We start from the raw sequence: 15,994 nt of genomic DNA on the forward strand, positions 1-15,994 counted from the left end.
TAGGCTTTTGTCTGAGGTTTTATAAGCTCTAATGACATGTGAAATGAAATTTTGATCATTAGTATTAAAAATATCTTGTTATACTGGGGCTGAAGAGATGGCTCAGTGGTTAAGAGCACTAGTTGTTCTTCTTTTCAGAGGACCTGAGTTTGATTCCCACCTACACACATAAAATAAAAATAAGCAAAATTTTTAAAATGTGTGTTGAATTGTCTTGTGTTATTTCTCATGCACTAAAAATTAAGTATTTGATATTTTGAGCTATAAACTTTCTTCCAAGGAACTTTTTTTTTCTATATAATATTTTTTTTCTTCCTTCTCTTTGAGACAGGGTCTCTCACTTTATAGCCTTGGCTGCCTTGGAATTCACTTTGTAGACCAAGCTGATCTTGAACTCAGAGAGATCCACCTGCCTCCGTCCCTAGTCTAGGAACAAAGTGTGTGCTACCATGTCCAGCTATACCAAGATTTTCTGTATTATGGAGGTCATCAGTAGACAGTAGACATTTGGATTTAACTTTATTGATATGGAGGGTGGATATAGCATATAAGTATATTTGCTATATTAAAGAAAACAAAGTATGTGCATCTCTTTGTGGTTGTCAGTAAGCTTTGAAAAGGAACAATTATCTCATTAGAATTATTTGTTTACTCACCACATGCTGGACTTGCCTAGTACTCAAAACCTTAGCTAGGATTATCTGTTTGTTCATCTTATCTTCCTGAAGTCAGTGTTTTTAAAGAATAACCTCAAGCCTTGATAATGGCGTGGATTTCCTGTCTGTGTGAAGACTTCGATTTAGGATCTATTTTAGGGTCTTAGCAACTTTTTTTTAACGGATTATTTATTTATTATTTATACAACATTCTGTCTGCATGTGTGCCTACATGCCAGAAGAGGGCACCATTATAGACAGTTATGAGCCACCATGTGGTGCCTGGGAATTGAACTCAGGACCTTTGGAAGAACGGCCAGTGCTCTTAACCTCTGAGCCATCTCTCCAGCCCTGGGTCTTAAGAACTTTAAAGAAGTACCAGGCAATTGTGATAATTTGAGAATCACATCTTTATTTTTTTTTTAATTACATTTGTTCATTTATGTGTGTGGGGTGAGATGGAATTATGTCATAGACACATGTTAACTTCAGAGGACAACAAATGGGAGTCAGTTTTCTCCTTCCACCACATGAGTCCTAGGGATTGAGTTCAGGTCAACTGTCTCGGCTACAAGCGCTTTACCTGTTGAACTGTCTCATCAGCTTAGTATACACCTGTATTTTCAGCATTTGAGAGGCTGGAGCAGGAGAATTGGGAGTTTTAAGATTACCCTATATAAAGATGTTGTCTTTAAAGAAAAATAAAACAAAAACAACCAAGTAAACAAATAAAAGAATCATTGGTTAAAATTTAATAGGGAAGAAGAAACTTTTTTTTTTTTTTTTTTTATTCCAGACAGAGTTTCTCTGTGTAGGCTTGGTTGTCCTTGACTTGCTCTGTAGACCAGGCTGGCCTTGAACTTTCAGGGCTCTGCCTGCCTCTGCTTCTGCCTCCCTCAGTGCTGGGATTAAAGGTGTGTGCCACCATTCCAGGTATTGTAGTAAATATTTAATAAATGAGTCTTGGGCTATATAATGTTTATTATGAGCCCTAAAATTATCATGATGGTATTTTTTTTAACCTGCTATCACAAATAATAAGACACAGATACCTCTTAGATTAATAATTGCTATATTTACCTTGGGCAAGGAAGATATTTCACTTTGCTGGCTCAGTATCCTCACCATCCATCTCCCAGCCCCCATCCAATGCCATCCGCCTTAATCATACTCATCTGAACCATCTTTCATCCATATTTTTATAAATACTTGCTTTTATTTTTCATCTGGGCCTTTCTATACCATTATTGGAGTCTTTTCTCTTCACCCATGTAGTTTCTTCTCCATGCTAACCCACCATGGTGTTCTCCTTCCTCCTCTCTTCCCATCCATCTGTTTCCCATGATTCTCTCTTGAACCCCCAAAACCCAGGAATCTTAGCCATGCCTACCTCATTCTGCCCTGCCCAGGTATAGTCTGTTTAATCCATTTATTAGGTATGTCTTAGGCAGGTTTACAAAACAAGAATAGGTATAACCAGATCTTGAGGGCCAGTAAATACCAGACCAACCTCCAACAATTCTCCTTTTCTATCTAAATAAAAAGGCCATTTTTCACAGTAAGAATAATTATAAAAAACAGTAGGTAAGACTTTATAATATCTAGTCTAAATATTTGGCAATTTTGAAGAAAATATCTATATATGAGGGTTTAAGGTTTTATACCTAAGTTATTTTTATAGTTTGTATCTGTCAACCTGAAAACATCTATCTAGACCCAACATATCTTTCTGGTCTTCCACCCCATCATAGACTTGAGAAGGAATAAAATTAATTATTTGAGTAAATAGGAAGCATATGCTAGCAGCTTTCAAAAAATAGAAAATTGACAGAGACAGTTTGCTGCCTGAACAGCCATCCAAAATTCTCTATTATATTGGAGCATCATCTTCAGCCTCCTGGCCCAGTATATTTGACAGACATATATGTGAAACAGGAACTATTGAGGACTTGCTTACCTTGTCTTGGCAGTTTGGCAGTTGACTTGGTCAGCATTTGAGCTTGCACATTTTAGGCAGAATTCTGCCTGTTGTGAAGAGAGGGAAATTTTTTTTTTTTTGACCCATGTGGCTGGTTTGCCACAATTGATGCCATTTCCATATGGAGGTTCTTTGATGCTTATCATCTTCTTTGAGGTAGGCTGGCTGCTGCTAGATGACATTGTCAAAGAATTCTTAAAATAATAAAAACATTTTAAATAACATTCTGTAGGTCTTTGAGGTTTTTGAAGACTTTATCTATAGAATCATATCTATGTTAAACCTACGGTGTATATTCTGTGATAAATTAGACTAGTGTCTGACATGATCATGAGTTGATTAACAATTAACTTTCATTACCTAATATCCTAAATAGTTTGCAATAGCACTTTAATAGTATTGGAAGTAACCTTAAGTATACTAATTTATATCAGTGTATCAAAAATAGACTTATTTTCACATCAGTATACAAAATCCTATACCAGTGTGTTAAAAATTACCTTATTTGAGAATAACAAATAAAGCCTAAGTTGAATAAATTCGATAATCTACCTTTTGTCTTATTATTACTACAAACTAGCCCTATATTTCCCTCTTTCTTTTTAACCTCTTTTCTCCTTATCTAAGAAAGAAAGATAGAGAAAAGAAAAAAAAGAGAGAAATCCCTGAGTCTAACCTTGTTTTCTCTCTGAATAAGACCGTTAATAACTTGTAACTAACTCCCAATTACAATAAACATTCAGAACCCCAGAAAACAACCAAAGCCTACCCACCCCACCCCCCCTTGAGGGAAATTGGACGTCGTTCTAGCTGATTTTTAGACATCAAAATCCTATTTGGGGGCCCAAAGGAAATTGGGGAAAAATGGCTAATTAAGCAAGAATTAACATTTGTGGTCCAGTCTTTGAATGTTGAGAAATTTTAGGCTTAATAGAAGTCTTGTTTAGAACAGTCTACAGTGCTGGACCAATTGGGATTAGTAGCTTCCTTCAAAGCTCTCTTGGGATCAGGCTTTGATGAGAAACAGCAATTGAATCAGTTGAGGCTAGAACATGCAGGATGCTGGAACAGGTGTGTCAGTGTCTTAGCATGCTGAAAAGAGTCCTGTCAGGTTTGATCTAGCATCATTGGTGTCCAGTTCTTTTGTCTCTGAAAATATATAATTTCTCATAATCATTATACAGTTCTAAAATTGTAGATGTATGAGATGTGCTGGGTGCACAGATCAATTAAGGGCTCTCTGCTTGTTTTTATTATATATGCTCTTCTCTTTGGGGGCCTCTCTGCTTGTTGTATGAGCAGAAGAAAGACATCTGTAAATCTTTGTTCATGTCATGTGAAAAGATGGCATGAATATGTTATGGGGATTCTGTAGCCAACAAGAATTATTGGCTCTGCATAGACATCCATGTCTCAGTCAATTTCAGAGCTATTCCCATGTTGCAGGATCAGCAATGTCAGTTATCATTATTATTGAATATACAATTTTATCATGTTGAAGTCAAAACAAGGTTGTGTAGACCTAAATATCCTCTCTGGGCTCTTGGGCACCTGTTGTATTAGGCCAAGCTGCTACCTGTCTCCCAAGAGAAGGCCTCCCATTAAAAGACAAGCTGGTTGCCTTGAGCAATAGAAAAGATATGTTTTCAGTAAACTTTATATAAACTTCCTTTTAATTTAGAGTTTAAGCATACCCTATGCATTTTGTACCTGTTTAGAGGTTTAGGCCTGGATTTTTATATATGTTGTGGCTATTTTTTGTCCTATCCCCATTTTTATATTGAATGGGCAGTTATGTCTACATAGCCAAACTTTATATAAACTCCCTTTTGCCTTTAAAGTTTAAGCATACCGTAGGCATCTTGTACCTGGGTTTTTGCATTGGTTGTAACTATCTTTGGTTTGCCATCTTTTTGATATGGGATGGACAGTTCTGCCTTTTAAACATATGAATTGTAATTTTTGAGTTTTTAGGACTTAAGTAGGTTGGCATGTACTTGTAAGCCTCCTGTGTCTTTTTTGCATCAGGAGTGACTGACATCTGTTCCCTGTGAAAATGTCTCATGTTTGAAAGGATAAGCTGGCAGCCAAAGGAGTGTGACACCTTAATGTAGTCAACATTTACAAGTTTCTTGACATGGGAGGCATGCAGTTGGCATGTTTGTCTTCCAGCCTGATTTTGGGTCCTTATGTTGACCAACAGAACATATTTCTTAAGGTAAAATGCCCTTTGCCACCAGTTCTCTGTGGAAGTCCCACTTTTTGAGGAGATTGGCTAGCCTTTTTAGAGCAGTGTGACATCATCTCTCCTTACATAAACTTAAAATTGATGTGAATCCAACCTTTAGATCAGTAAGGACATAACATCCATTATTAAGGAAAAAAAAAAAAAAAGAAAAAAAACCTTACATAGTAATAACCTTAAGGAAAAGTTTGTCATTTTGAATCCTATTCTGTCTTTACAAGCTGCTAACCAGCAGTTGTTCCTGTCCTGAATTGTTAAATTAAGTTGATCTGGAACTCAGATCAACTGTCTCTGTCTCCATTGTATTGGGATTAAAGGCATGTGCCCTCACTGTTCAAATATTTTATCTCAAATCCATATCATTGTAACTCATGCCTTTAAATGAAAACCAAGCAAAGAAACAAGAAAAATTTAAGTTTTGGGCTGGTTGTGCTAATTTAGGTTGAAACAAGCAGAGCCCAGTTTATTATTTTTTTGGAATTTAGTTGAAAGAGCTGACAAGCATCTTGCAGGCCAGAGAGCTCTGAATTCCAGCTGCTATCAATCTAGCAATTTATCAGAAAGAGTACCCTTTCTATTATCTGTAACTTAGTATTCTATCCCTTGACCTTTTCCCTGCTTTCTTCTTGAACTTTCTTGGAGAAGGCATGGAGAAGAGCCATCACCATTGAACACATTGCAACCAGATCCATGAGTGTGACAACCCAAACAAAGCTAAAAGGGATCCAAACACCCTCTGCCGTGGCTGTGTTTTATTGTCGATGCCGTTTCAGGCTGAGTCCTGTTTAGAGGTCTGTCTGTCTGCCTCCCAGTTTTGCCTCTCCAGCTTGCCATGTCTCCATAGCCGTGGTCCTTGTTGTAGTCCTGTGAAAGTTGAGCCCGGTGGCAGCAGCAAGAAGCAAAGCTTGTATATCCTTCCAGCAGTAGATGGTAGCGGCAGTCAGTTTTGTTAAGTCTGCTGGTCACAGTGGTGCATGCCTATAATCCCAGCACTCGGGGAGGTAGAGACAGGTGGATCTCTGTGAGTTCGAGGCCAGCATGGTCTACAAAGTGAGTTCAAGGACAGCCAAGACTACACAGAGAAACCCTGTCTCACGGGAGGTGGGGAGGGGGAGACTTTACTGGCATTAGTATTGGGTAACTTTCTGTCACCCTTACAAGGCAGTTATTTTTATAGTCATATTTTGGTTAGCTAGTGAAATATTTGATTTTCCATCTTAATAACCTCCTCAATTTAGTTTAAAAGTTCTTGACTATGGTGTTTTTTGTTTATTATGTTTTAATAGACTAAAGGTAAAATGTATGGAGTGCTTTTTTAAAAAAAGATTTATTTATTATATATACAATATTCTGCCTGCATTTATGCCTGGAAGCCAGAAGAGGATACCAGATCTCATTATAGATGGTTTTGAGCCCCTACCATGAGATTGCTGAGAGTTGAACTCAGAACCTATTAGAAGGACAGCCAGTGCTCTTAACCTCTGAGCCATCTCTCTAGCCCCTGTGTATAGAGTTCTTAATCATAATAGGTCTGGGAAATGCTCTTGTTTTACAAAACAGTAACATTTAAATAAAGTTAGTGTGTGACTTTCTGTTTTACAAAGAAATCAGTGTAATTATTTTTTAATTTTCTTTTTCTAAACTAAGGTGCAGGGAACACAAAGCTCTGAACAAACTGAAATCTGCAAACTGCAAAATATTATTAAGGTAAATCAAACTGTTGATTGCTGATACCTTCTATGCATCTAATATCTGCAGATTATAAGGACATAAGCCAAAGTAGTAGGACTCTTAAATATAAATTGATTGTATAGATAATGATACTCAGCTGTTTTATTTTTTCAACTGTTTTATTCTTTACAATAAAGTATGTCAAGAACTTTGTTTTAAATTTATTTTAAATGTTTTCTCAGTAATCTTAAGCCTGTGTGTTTTTCTGTTTCTCATATTCCCAGGTTCATGACGTTTTAAGGATTTGAGCTTAAAGAATATGACCAAAATGCTAACATTCATAGTAAATAACTATTTTACCTTAGTAATGGAATTTTGTTGGATTTTGTCCGTTATTTCTTTTATGAAAAGATCTTTGGTTACATGTATTCATCATGACAGGACTTGTTTTAAATTGTAGTCAGGTATAGACCTTTTAGTTCTGGCTTACTGTTACATTACAAGTATAGGTGGATCTCAGCATCAAATCTGGCTGAATCCTAGCTGTACCCACCATCAGACGTGCTGCGTGGGCCTGCCTGATGAAAACAGCCTTTCTCAGGGTCTGTTTTCATCAGGCAGGGTTGTTAAGAGGTGTCAGTGCAAAAGCCAGTGCTGGTATGGAGTTGCAGGGGATTTAAGAATTATTTCCTTTTCGGGAGGTAGTAGTGACTTAGTTAAGATCCTTGGTGATACACAACAGGAACCTTCTCTGGCTCGGTAGAGCAAAGGAACATTTCCTGGTTGTCTGGTTCAAGAGTGACAAGATTGGGAACAGCTGTATGACTTTCACAGAACACACTAGCCAGATTTGAGGATACACTCTCATGATGCTTCTCCGGATGAGGACCTGGAGCGATGTTTATCAGCTTGGGTAGAGGCACTGTTCTTGGCTGTTTGGGAGGTCAAGATTGGCAGAAAGATGGCTGAACAAGACAATAGCAGCAGAAGGGAAACCTGTATGGATTGAAGAACTCGAGTCTGTTAGAGCAATGTGGTAAGGTTCTCAGTTTAGACGACATAACTAAATGATACATCTAGCACCAGGGCTGTACTAGAAATATGGACTGCATTCCAAAGAATAAGAATGTGACTAGCTGTGCTCATTGTCAGACATTTGCAGTGACCCCCACTGCTTTCAAGATCTAAGATTAGTCGGAGAGCTGGATGTGGCCATAAGCACGTGTAATCCTGGCACTAGGAGGCTATGGCAGGAGGATTGTCACAATCTCAAGGGAAGCCTGGGCTATGCATTGAGTCCTGACCGGCCAGAGCTATGTAACAAGAAAGACCCTACTCAAAACAACAAAACAAAGCTAGGATCTTCGTTCTAGTATGGAGGGTATATGTCCTTAAGAAAAGAAAGTATCCATGGCCACAGGTATTAGGGAATGATACTTTACCTATCTTTATTTCATTGTGTGCATCTTGATCTTTCTATGTTAAAATAAGACAACTTTTTAAACCCTAAGGAGACATGGATCTGTCACAATTGTCCTAATTTGTGGACTGTGGTTGAATGCTTTAATATGTTCAGATAATTAATTTTATTAATGCAAACTTAGACAACAGTGAAATGAGACACTCTCTATTTGATTATCTATTGATCATCACATTGTTAAATTTGTTTAAGGAACTTAAACAGAGCAGAAGTCAGGATATTGATGATCATCAGCACGAAATGTCAGTGTTGCAGAATGCACATCAACAGAAACTGATGGAGATAAGTCGTCGACATCGAGAGGAGCTAAGTGACTATGAAGAACGAATCGAAGAACTGGAAAATCTGTTACAGCAAGGTTATGACTTCACTAACTTCACAGACTAGATGACAGTGTTAACTAAGTAGCAAACCTTAGATGATTCGTAGATCAGAATACCAGAATACTGTTGTAAATTTAAACCAAGTTCTGTGGAATAAGAAGCAGCTCATTCTGCTCATTGCAAAGTTTACAGTGGTGCCCTGGCTTTCTGGGTCTATAGACGTGGAAAGGCCCTCTACACTGTCAATAACTTAAAGCTTATGGATTTGTGTTTGCTGATGACACCACAGCAAAAAAATAGAGATATTTTCACTTTGTTTCAAACTCAAATGTGTAGACATTAGTATTGGTTCAAATAGAGTATTTTACTTTTAATTTATTTAAATTATAATATAGTAATTTAACTTTCTAACTTGTCCAAGTTCTAAACTCTCAAATCTGTATTTTATATGGCAAGCAATTTACTTTTTGCAACTTGACATTTGATTCCTCTTGTTTTGTTTTAGGTGGCTCAGGAGTTTCCGTAACTGATCACTCTAAAATGTATGAGATGCAAAACACTATTCAAATTTTACAGATGGAAAAAGTAGAATCTACCAAACAAATTGAAGAACTTGAGGACAAAATAAAAGAGATATATAAAAGAGTGTCTTCTGCAGAGCATGACCGAGAGGTCTGGAGGAAAGAGCAAAAACGATTGGAAGAGGAGCACAAACAGATGACTGAGCAGTGTGAACGCTTGAAGCTGGAGTATGGCAAGTCACAGCCTCCTGCTCGGAGGCAGAGTGACAACGCTGTGACAGAGGAGGAGAGGATTCTCTCACAGAGTTCCTCAGCTGCTGAGGTCTTGAGATTACAGCAAGCTTTGACTGGTATAAAATGTTTGGAACTTACATTGGTGTTTCTTGGCACACTAGGTCTTTTTAGGGACAAGCAGTTGAATAATTGCATATTTTATGAAAATGGAGTATTTGTGAAAATGACTATGTAACCTGAGTAGAATTGTGGGGTTTGGATTCAGCACCAAATAGTTGTCTGCTAATAAGGGTTAAGGATTAACAGGATGTCTCTCAGACTCCCTTCCTTATTCTCTTAGGTGTTTACATGGAAGTCAGTGACTTAGAAAGCCAAATAGATTTCTGAAAAATGTTTATGGATATAGGAATTGTTGTTTATAGGTGTTGGTCTCTGTTTCTTCAATGTAGACAACTAATCAGAGCCCAGACGCCTCAGTTAAGGAATGTAGCATTCATCAGCAATAATCTCCTGTTACCCTTTGAAGTAATCTATATAGAAGCAAAGGCTTGAGTGATAGGAGCCATAGGTATCCTATTGTTTTCTGTACTCCTGTTGATACTTAGTGTTTTAAATACTAGTATAAAAAATTGAGTATTATAGTAAATAGGCAAACACCACTATGCAAATATTCATAGCAGGAAAATAGTAGGAGGGAGCTCTTCAGGTGAAAGATGCATTTTACTGTCATCTTTTTTTGTCGTCTTTTAGTATAAACTCTCTGAACTCATTCATTCCTGCTCTGAATGTTTCCAGCTCCTGTGTGCTTGTGAACACCCATATCTGATTCCTACATGCCAGACTCTCGTGAGCTCCTGACCTGAACAGCCATATCTGTGTATATCATGGATTTTTCAACCTAAAATTAAATTTAAAATAAGCTCTCTTCTCTTCTCCCTTCCTTGTATCACTTCTCCAACCTTTGGGAAGCAGAATTCTAGAAGTCAACCAACCATGACCAAGTTCTGTCGTTTTTATTTCTTTGACTTCTTTCTCTGTGAGTGATATTTCAGGATTGCGTCCCCAAGGACCAGGGTTTCTTGGGTGCATCAGCACTGGTAGCTGCCACTTGAATGAAGGGAAAGCAATGCAGTGGGGATCTAGATCCCCAAGTAGGTCTGCTCCTTTATAAAATAAGTGTGTTTACGTAATCATATTGAGCGAGCCACTTGAGTCTGTTTAACAGTAGAGCCATAATCCCAGTCCTTCCCTCTTTTCCTATTTTTATAACCATGGAATTACTTCAGTCATAATTGCTTATTACCTGAGTTAACTGAAAAAGTAGAAAATGGTTAAGAACAAGAGGTTTGGGTCCTGGAGAGGTGGCTCAGTTGTTAAGAATGCTTGCTGCATAATCATGAGGACCAGGCTTTGGATCCCACCATCCATATATCAAGCTGAGCATCCTGTTTGTATGTGTAACCTCAGCTCTGAGGGGTGGAAACAGGATGATTGCTGGCTGCCAGCCTGGCCTAGAAACCGTGAGAACCAGATGCAGGAAAGAGACCCTGCCTCAAAGGACTACTAGATAGATGGAGAGTGACACAGGAGGAAATATAACACCCTCTCTTGCCTAAGGACAAGCACACAGATGCACTCACACATGCAAGTCAGTCTTTAAAAAACACAGGGGCTGAGTGAGGCAATAGTATTATCTTTCTTATAGGGATGGAGTGATTTGTGGGCTCCATGAGTTGCTTTCTACAGATTTTCCTTTTGAACAGCATCTGTTCCCAAATGAGTGTTAGAAAAATGTTGGTTGTTTATTTGCTGGTTTTGTTATTCAGTCCATCTTTTTCCCCTTCTATAACTGGAATAAACTTTTAGAAATGCAAAGCCAATTAGTCTCCTACTTTATAGTACTTTTGGCTTTCTGGGAACTTGAAGATGAAATCTGAACTTTGTTAGTTGGACATGTCATTTCTGTTTGTCTGGTTCCTATCTACTTCTCAGTTTATCCCCATTGCCCAGCTTTGTAAACTTTAGCCGTAATGGACTCTGTGGTTCCTTCATCCAGCATTCTCTTAGTTCTTCCCCAGTTGTATATGGTGCACTGTCTGTGTAGTGTCCCTATTTTTCCTTTGGCCAACTACTAGTACATTGACTTAGTGGAGGCTTTACCTGAGGAGGAGTGCCTGCACGGCCACTTCCTGGACCCTTTTGTTCCACCTGGCCAGGACTGGACGTTTGCCTTTTTCGCTCTGATAATGCCGTATCACATTGTGGTAATCATTGTGTACTTGTTTCTGTCACAATTCTGTTCTGAAGTGTAAGCTCCTAGCGAGCAAGGACTGACTTTTTCTGCTTCTCATCTAACACTGGCTTTGTCATAAATGCTCAGTTGTCCTGGAATGAGCATTAAATGAATTGCTTCAGCTGAGTTCATGTTATTCTGTCTCTGGGTTCCTCTTCTAGAACCTTTTTTCTCTGGATTTGTATGCAGTGCATTCATTTCTAAGTCACGTTAAATATTTGAGAGATAATTATATGTTAGGATGTAAATGTTTATGTATTGCTTTTCAAGTTTTACAATTTTGTTTGGGTTTTTTGTTTTGTTTTGTTTTTACATAACTGTCTTAGACCTTACACTATTTCAAACTAATGGATTATATTTTGAAGCATAATTGTTACTATTTTTGTCAGGACAGTAATTTATGCCTCATCCAGAGCATAGTGATAATTCGACTTTTTCAAAGCATTGGATTTTAACATGGTTTTAAGCTTATAACTTACATTTTATAGTCATAATAGAAATAGAAAATGGCACAATTTTTTTCGAACTTCAAACTGTCAACCTGTTTGCTAGTTGTGTCTATAAATATACTTTGTTTTACTGGGCAGCACCTCTGAGTTTAATGTAGAAGTCAATTATTAAAATACTCTAAGTAATGTCAGGTTCATTTGTTTTTACAGATGCTGAAAATGAAATAATGAGACTAAGTAGTTTAAAACAGGTAACTTCTTGTTACGGGAGAACATGCTGGGCATTGGTCTACTGAGAGAGTTTTCATTTGTTGTGTTGGCTTATCTTGTTTTCTCACAAATTCACATAAATTTATTCTAGAAACTTTAATAACCTGCTTAATGTTTAATAACAAATTTTTATAAATTTATGTTTCTTACGTAATTGGTAAAGGTATGTTGTTGCAGAGGAATTTAAAAGTGTAGACAGTATGCTTTCGGTACCAGATCCTATATCAGATTTTCCTTAAAAAATTCAAAGGGTTTTTATTTTATTTTATTTTGTTTTATTTTATTTTATTTTATTATTTTATGTGTTTGTTCATGTGTGTGCATGCATGCGCGTTTGGAAGTCACAGTAATTTTAGGAGTCTCTTCCTTCCTTCCACCTTTGCATGAGTTCCTGCTGCCAAACTCAGGCTGCCAGGCTTGCACAGCAGGTGCCTTTACTTGCTGGGCCATCTCACTAGCCATTGTGCATTAGTTAGAAGTTACTATTTTATTTTTCAAAACAGGGTCTCTCTGTGTAGCCCTGATTGTCTTAGAGCTCACTCTGTAGACCATGCTTGCTTGAAACTGAGAGATCTGCCTGCCTCTGCCTCCCAAGTGCACCACCACACCCAGCTCTTTTTTAAAAATTATAATAAAGAAATACTCTATAAGAATATATATAAGAATGTCTAAAATGAAAGACTGATTCTAAACTAGCCAACACTGAATTATTTTAATCTTTACATGTTACTAAAGATATTCTGAGTAGAATTGCACAACTGTGTAATTAGATTGCTTTCTTGTATGCTGGAAATTCTGTGTTATCTAAAAATACTACTTTAACATTTTTATAGGATAACAGTCTTGCTGAAGACAATCAGAAACTTCAAATGTGTGTCCAAATTTTAGAAAACGAGAAGTCATTATTGAGTCAAGAAAAGGTAGGTGCTGTTAAAATGAGGTAGAACTAAAATGGTGTGTGTCATAGGTCCCAGCTAAGGATCAGTTTACATGAAAGTGGAATGTTTTGTGATAGAGTCCTCCGAACAAGTCTGAGCTCATTGGTAGAAATGCTTGCCAAGCCAGGTTGGAGTATCTGGGCAAGGTTCAGAGTGTGAGAGGCTGGCCAGGGTGTGTGTGCAAACAGAAGCCAGTAGGCATACAGATACGAGCAGAAAAGAAATGGTTTCTGATCGAGTCCTGACAGCAGCACCGACAACAGGTATGTGAAGAGGTCTGGCTTACATGCTCCAGAATGTAGCCATTTTGTGGTCGGTAGGAATAAGAATATTGGTGAGCAATGAGGATGGATAGTTTTGCTGTTATAAATGGAATTATTTTTTTGTATATGTTAGTAGCAAAAATGGAATAGAGTGCTGTGATACACTGTTTGGTCTAGGGAGAATATCTTTGAGAATTTATCATTGACAGATACTTTGATAGAGGCAGCTAGGAGTTGAGTTAAAGGTCAGAATTTGAACTCAATTTAAATTATGAATTTTTAAAAAGTAATGTGTATTTCTGGATGAATGTGTTCAGTAATACATACTGAAGAACTTAATGCATTTGTTATATGACCTCTTTCCCAGAGACAGTCTGTGTTACAAAGTCCTCGAATACTTCTCTCGGATCTATCGATACATGTCTGGCTTTGCATATATATCCTTAAAAAATACCAGTGTCAATATGCTATATATTTTAGTTTCAGCTTGTTTCCACATAAGTATAGAGGCAGTGTTCTCAAAGAGTCATGATGGATCTTTTAATTCTATTGTGTTTGTGTCCAGCTCTGGACATTGTGAGATCTTTGCTGACATTGTTTCTATCCATGGAATGCCGGGAGTGACTCACTGTCACAGTTTTTATTGCTGTGTATGTGCTTCTGGTTTTGCTCTCACTGAATCCTGCTCCTTATATAACTGGCCTAAATACACTTTGAAGTTAGGCCATTGTAGACCTGTTCACATATACTGTACAGTCTGTCAGCTTTTCTTATATTTTTAATTTTCTGATAACTGTTTATCTTTCCTGCTGATGGCTAGTGTTCATTGTGACTCTCCCCTGAATTGTGTTTATTTCCCACCTAGTAATGCCGGATGTATATGTGTTTTTAGATCAACCTGAAAAAAGTTATTTGTGGTTCTCTTACGTGGACAGATAACTTTAGAAGGCTTTAAGAAAATATTTTCTTTCTCTCTTTTTTATTTTTATTTTTTACAATTTTTTTATGTGTATAAGTGTTTTGCCTGCATGTAGTATGTGTACCACATGCATGCTTAGTGCCTGTGTAGGCCAAAAGAGATCATATTCCTTGGAACTATAGGTACAGGCTGTTGCAAGCTGCCATGTGGGTGTTGGGAACCAAACTTAAGTCCTAAACTTGAGTTAAGAGCAAGGGCTCTTAACTGTTGAGCTGTCGCTCCCCTTCACCTTCCTCTTTTTCTTTTTTCTTGTTTGTTTGTTTGTTTGTTTGTTTGTTTGTTTGTTGTTGAGGTAGGGTCTCACTCTGTATCCAAAACTGGCCTGGCCTGTTAATGGCTGTATTGTTTGGACTGGCCTCAATTTATAGCAGCTCTCATGCCTCAGCCTCACCTGTGCTGGGGTGACAGGCATGAACCCTTGCATCTCGCTCTGTCTTTCAAGGACAGTTCAGAGTAACCATTTGGATTGGAAGGAAATGAGAAACGTGATAGAGATACTCTCGTACAGTTTTATAGGCCTTTTTTTTTTTACATGGGAGTATTAGATTTTTTTAAAGGAAATTGAAATTATTTATTTCAAAGTAGATCTCAGAGTTCAGTTTTTAAAAAGTACTGGGGGAAGACATAATTGTGGAAAAATGTTGAATCATAGAGAGCTTTCTGATTTCTTAGGTTTTCATAGACTGTTAATGCATGTGTAGGTCTGTGTTTAGTAATGCTGGGTTTGTGAGAGGGAACATGGTCTGCTTGCTCAGAAGGCAAAGGAAACAGAAAAGTACATTCTTCAGTAAAGAGAAGGTTTCGTCTCGTAGCAGAATAACATAATTAGTAAGGTTTTTTTTTTTGTTTTTTTTTTTTTAAATGAGAAAAGAAGGTCTTGTATTTTCAACTAGAACTCTTAGTCTGGTTGAGTACTGATATTTTCCTTTTTATTAGTCTGTCTTGGTATTAGGCAGTAGAGATAAAGAGCTGGGAGGTTGGGGACTTTTAATAAAATTGTGTTTGGTATGCGTGAGGATAAGGAGGTGGCCATGGGAATGGACTAGAAAAGGCTCTGCACTGACAGTGCTTTCTACAAAGGAGGCAGGACTAGAAGCTGAACACAGAGTTGTAGAAATGTTCTCTGTGGAGCTGTAAGTGAAGCTGTGCATGACTGAGGCTGTGGCTTGTTTGGTAATGTTCCCAGTACAGAAGATGGAAACCAGATCTCTCAGGTAGGTTTGTTTGTGTTTGTTATGTTCAATCTTTTGATGTCTCTTTTCATTGATGGTATGTGCTGCTTTCCCTGTTCCCTTGTCCTCTAAGGAAGAACTTCAGATATCACTTTCCAAACTGAGCAATGAATATGAAGTCATTAAAAGTACAGCTGCAAGGGACATCGATTTGTTTTCTCAAATACGTGACTTGAAACTCAACTTGGAAGTGAAGGAACAAGAACTGAATCAGAGTATTCATGAAAATGAAATACTCACGGCTGAGTTAGAAGAGCTCGACAAGGAGAACCAAGAGGCCACTAAGGTAACACTGCATTAACTGTGATGAGGTGTGAACAGCAGATTCCAGTTGTCATGTGGGTGCTGAATTAATATAGACAGGAATAATATTTTGTGGTTTCATAGTTTAGTTCATTTATGATGTCATCAGAGACTTAGCTTTGTCTGTAAGGTGCTAGTTAGTGAAGTACGTTTTGGCTT

The 15,994-nt window shown here is 37.6% G+C and overlaps 1 protein-coding gene across 1 annotated transcript in view; it reads left to right on the plus strand.

Annotated features, from left to right (window-relative positions):
- The window catches only part of Trip11 (thyroid hormone receptor interactor 11), a 71,015-nt gene that overhangs the window by 12,802 nt on the left and 42,219 nt on the right, over positions 1–15,994 (plus strand). Inside the window, exons 5-10 of the mRNA XM_055592861.1 lie at positions 6,527–6,586; positions 8,223–8,388; positions 8,859–9,224; positions 12,061–12,101; positions 12,954–13,040; positions 15,606–15,818. Of these exons, the coding sequence (XP_055448836.1) occupies positions 6,527–6,586; positions 8,223–8,388; positions 8,859–9,224; positions 12,061–12,101; positions 12,954–13,040; positions 15,606–15,818 (933 nt within the window). The remainder of the gene's footprint in view (positions 1–6,526; positions 6,587–8,222; positions 8,389–8,858; positions 9,225–12,060; positions 12,102–12,953; positions 13,041–15,605; positions 15,819–15,994) is intronic.

The sequence above is a fragment of the Psammomys obesus genome, unplaced genomic scaffold (genome assembly GCF_907164565.1).
Source record: "Psammomys obesus unplaced genomic scaffold, mPsaObe1.curated_primary_1811, whole genome shotgun sequence".
Lineage (NCBI taxonomy): Eukaryota > Metazoa > Chordata > Mammalia > Rodentia > Muridae > Psammomys > Psammomys obesus.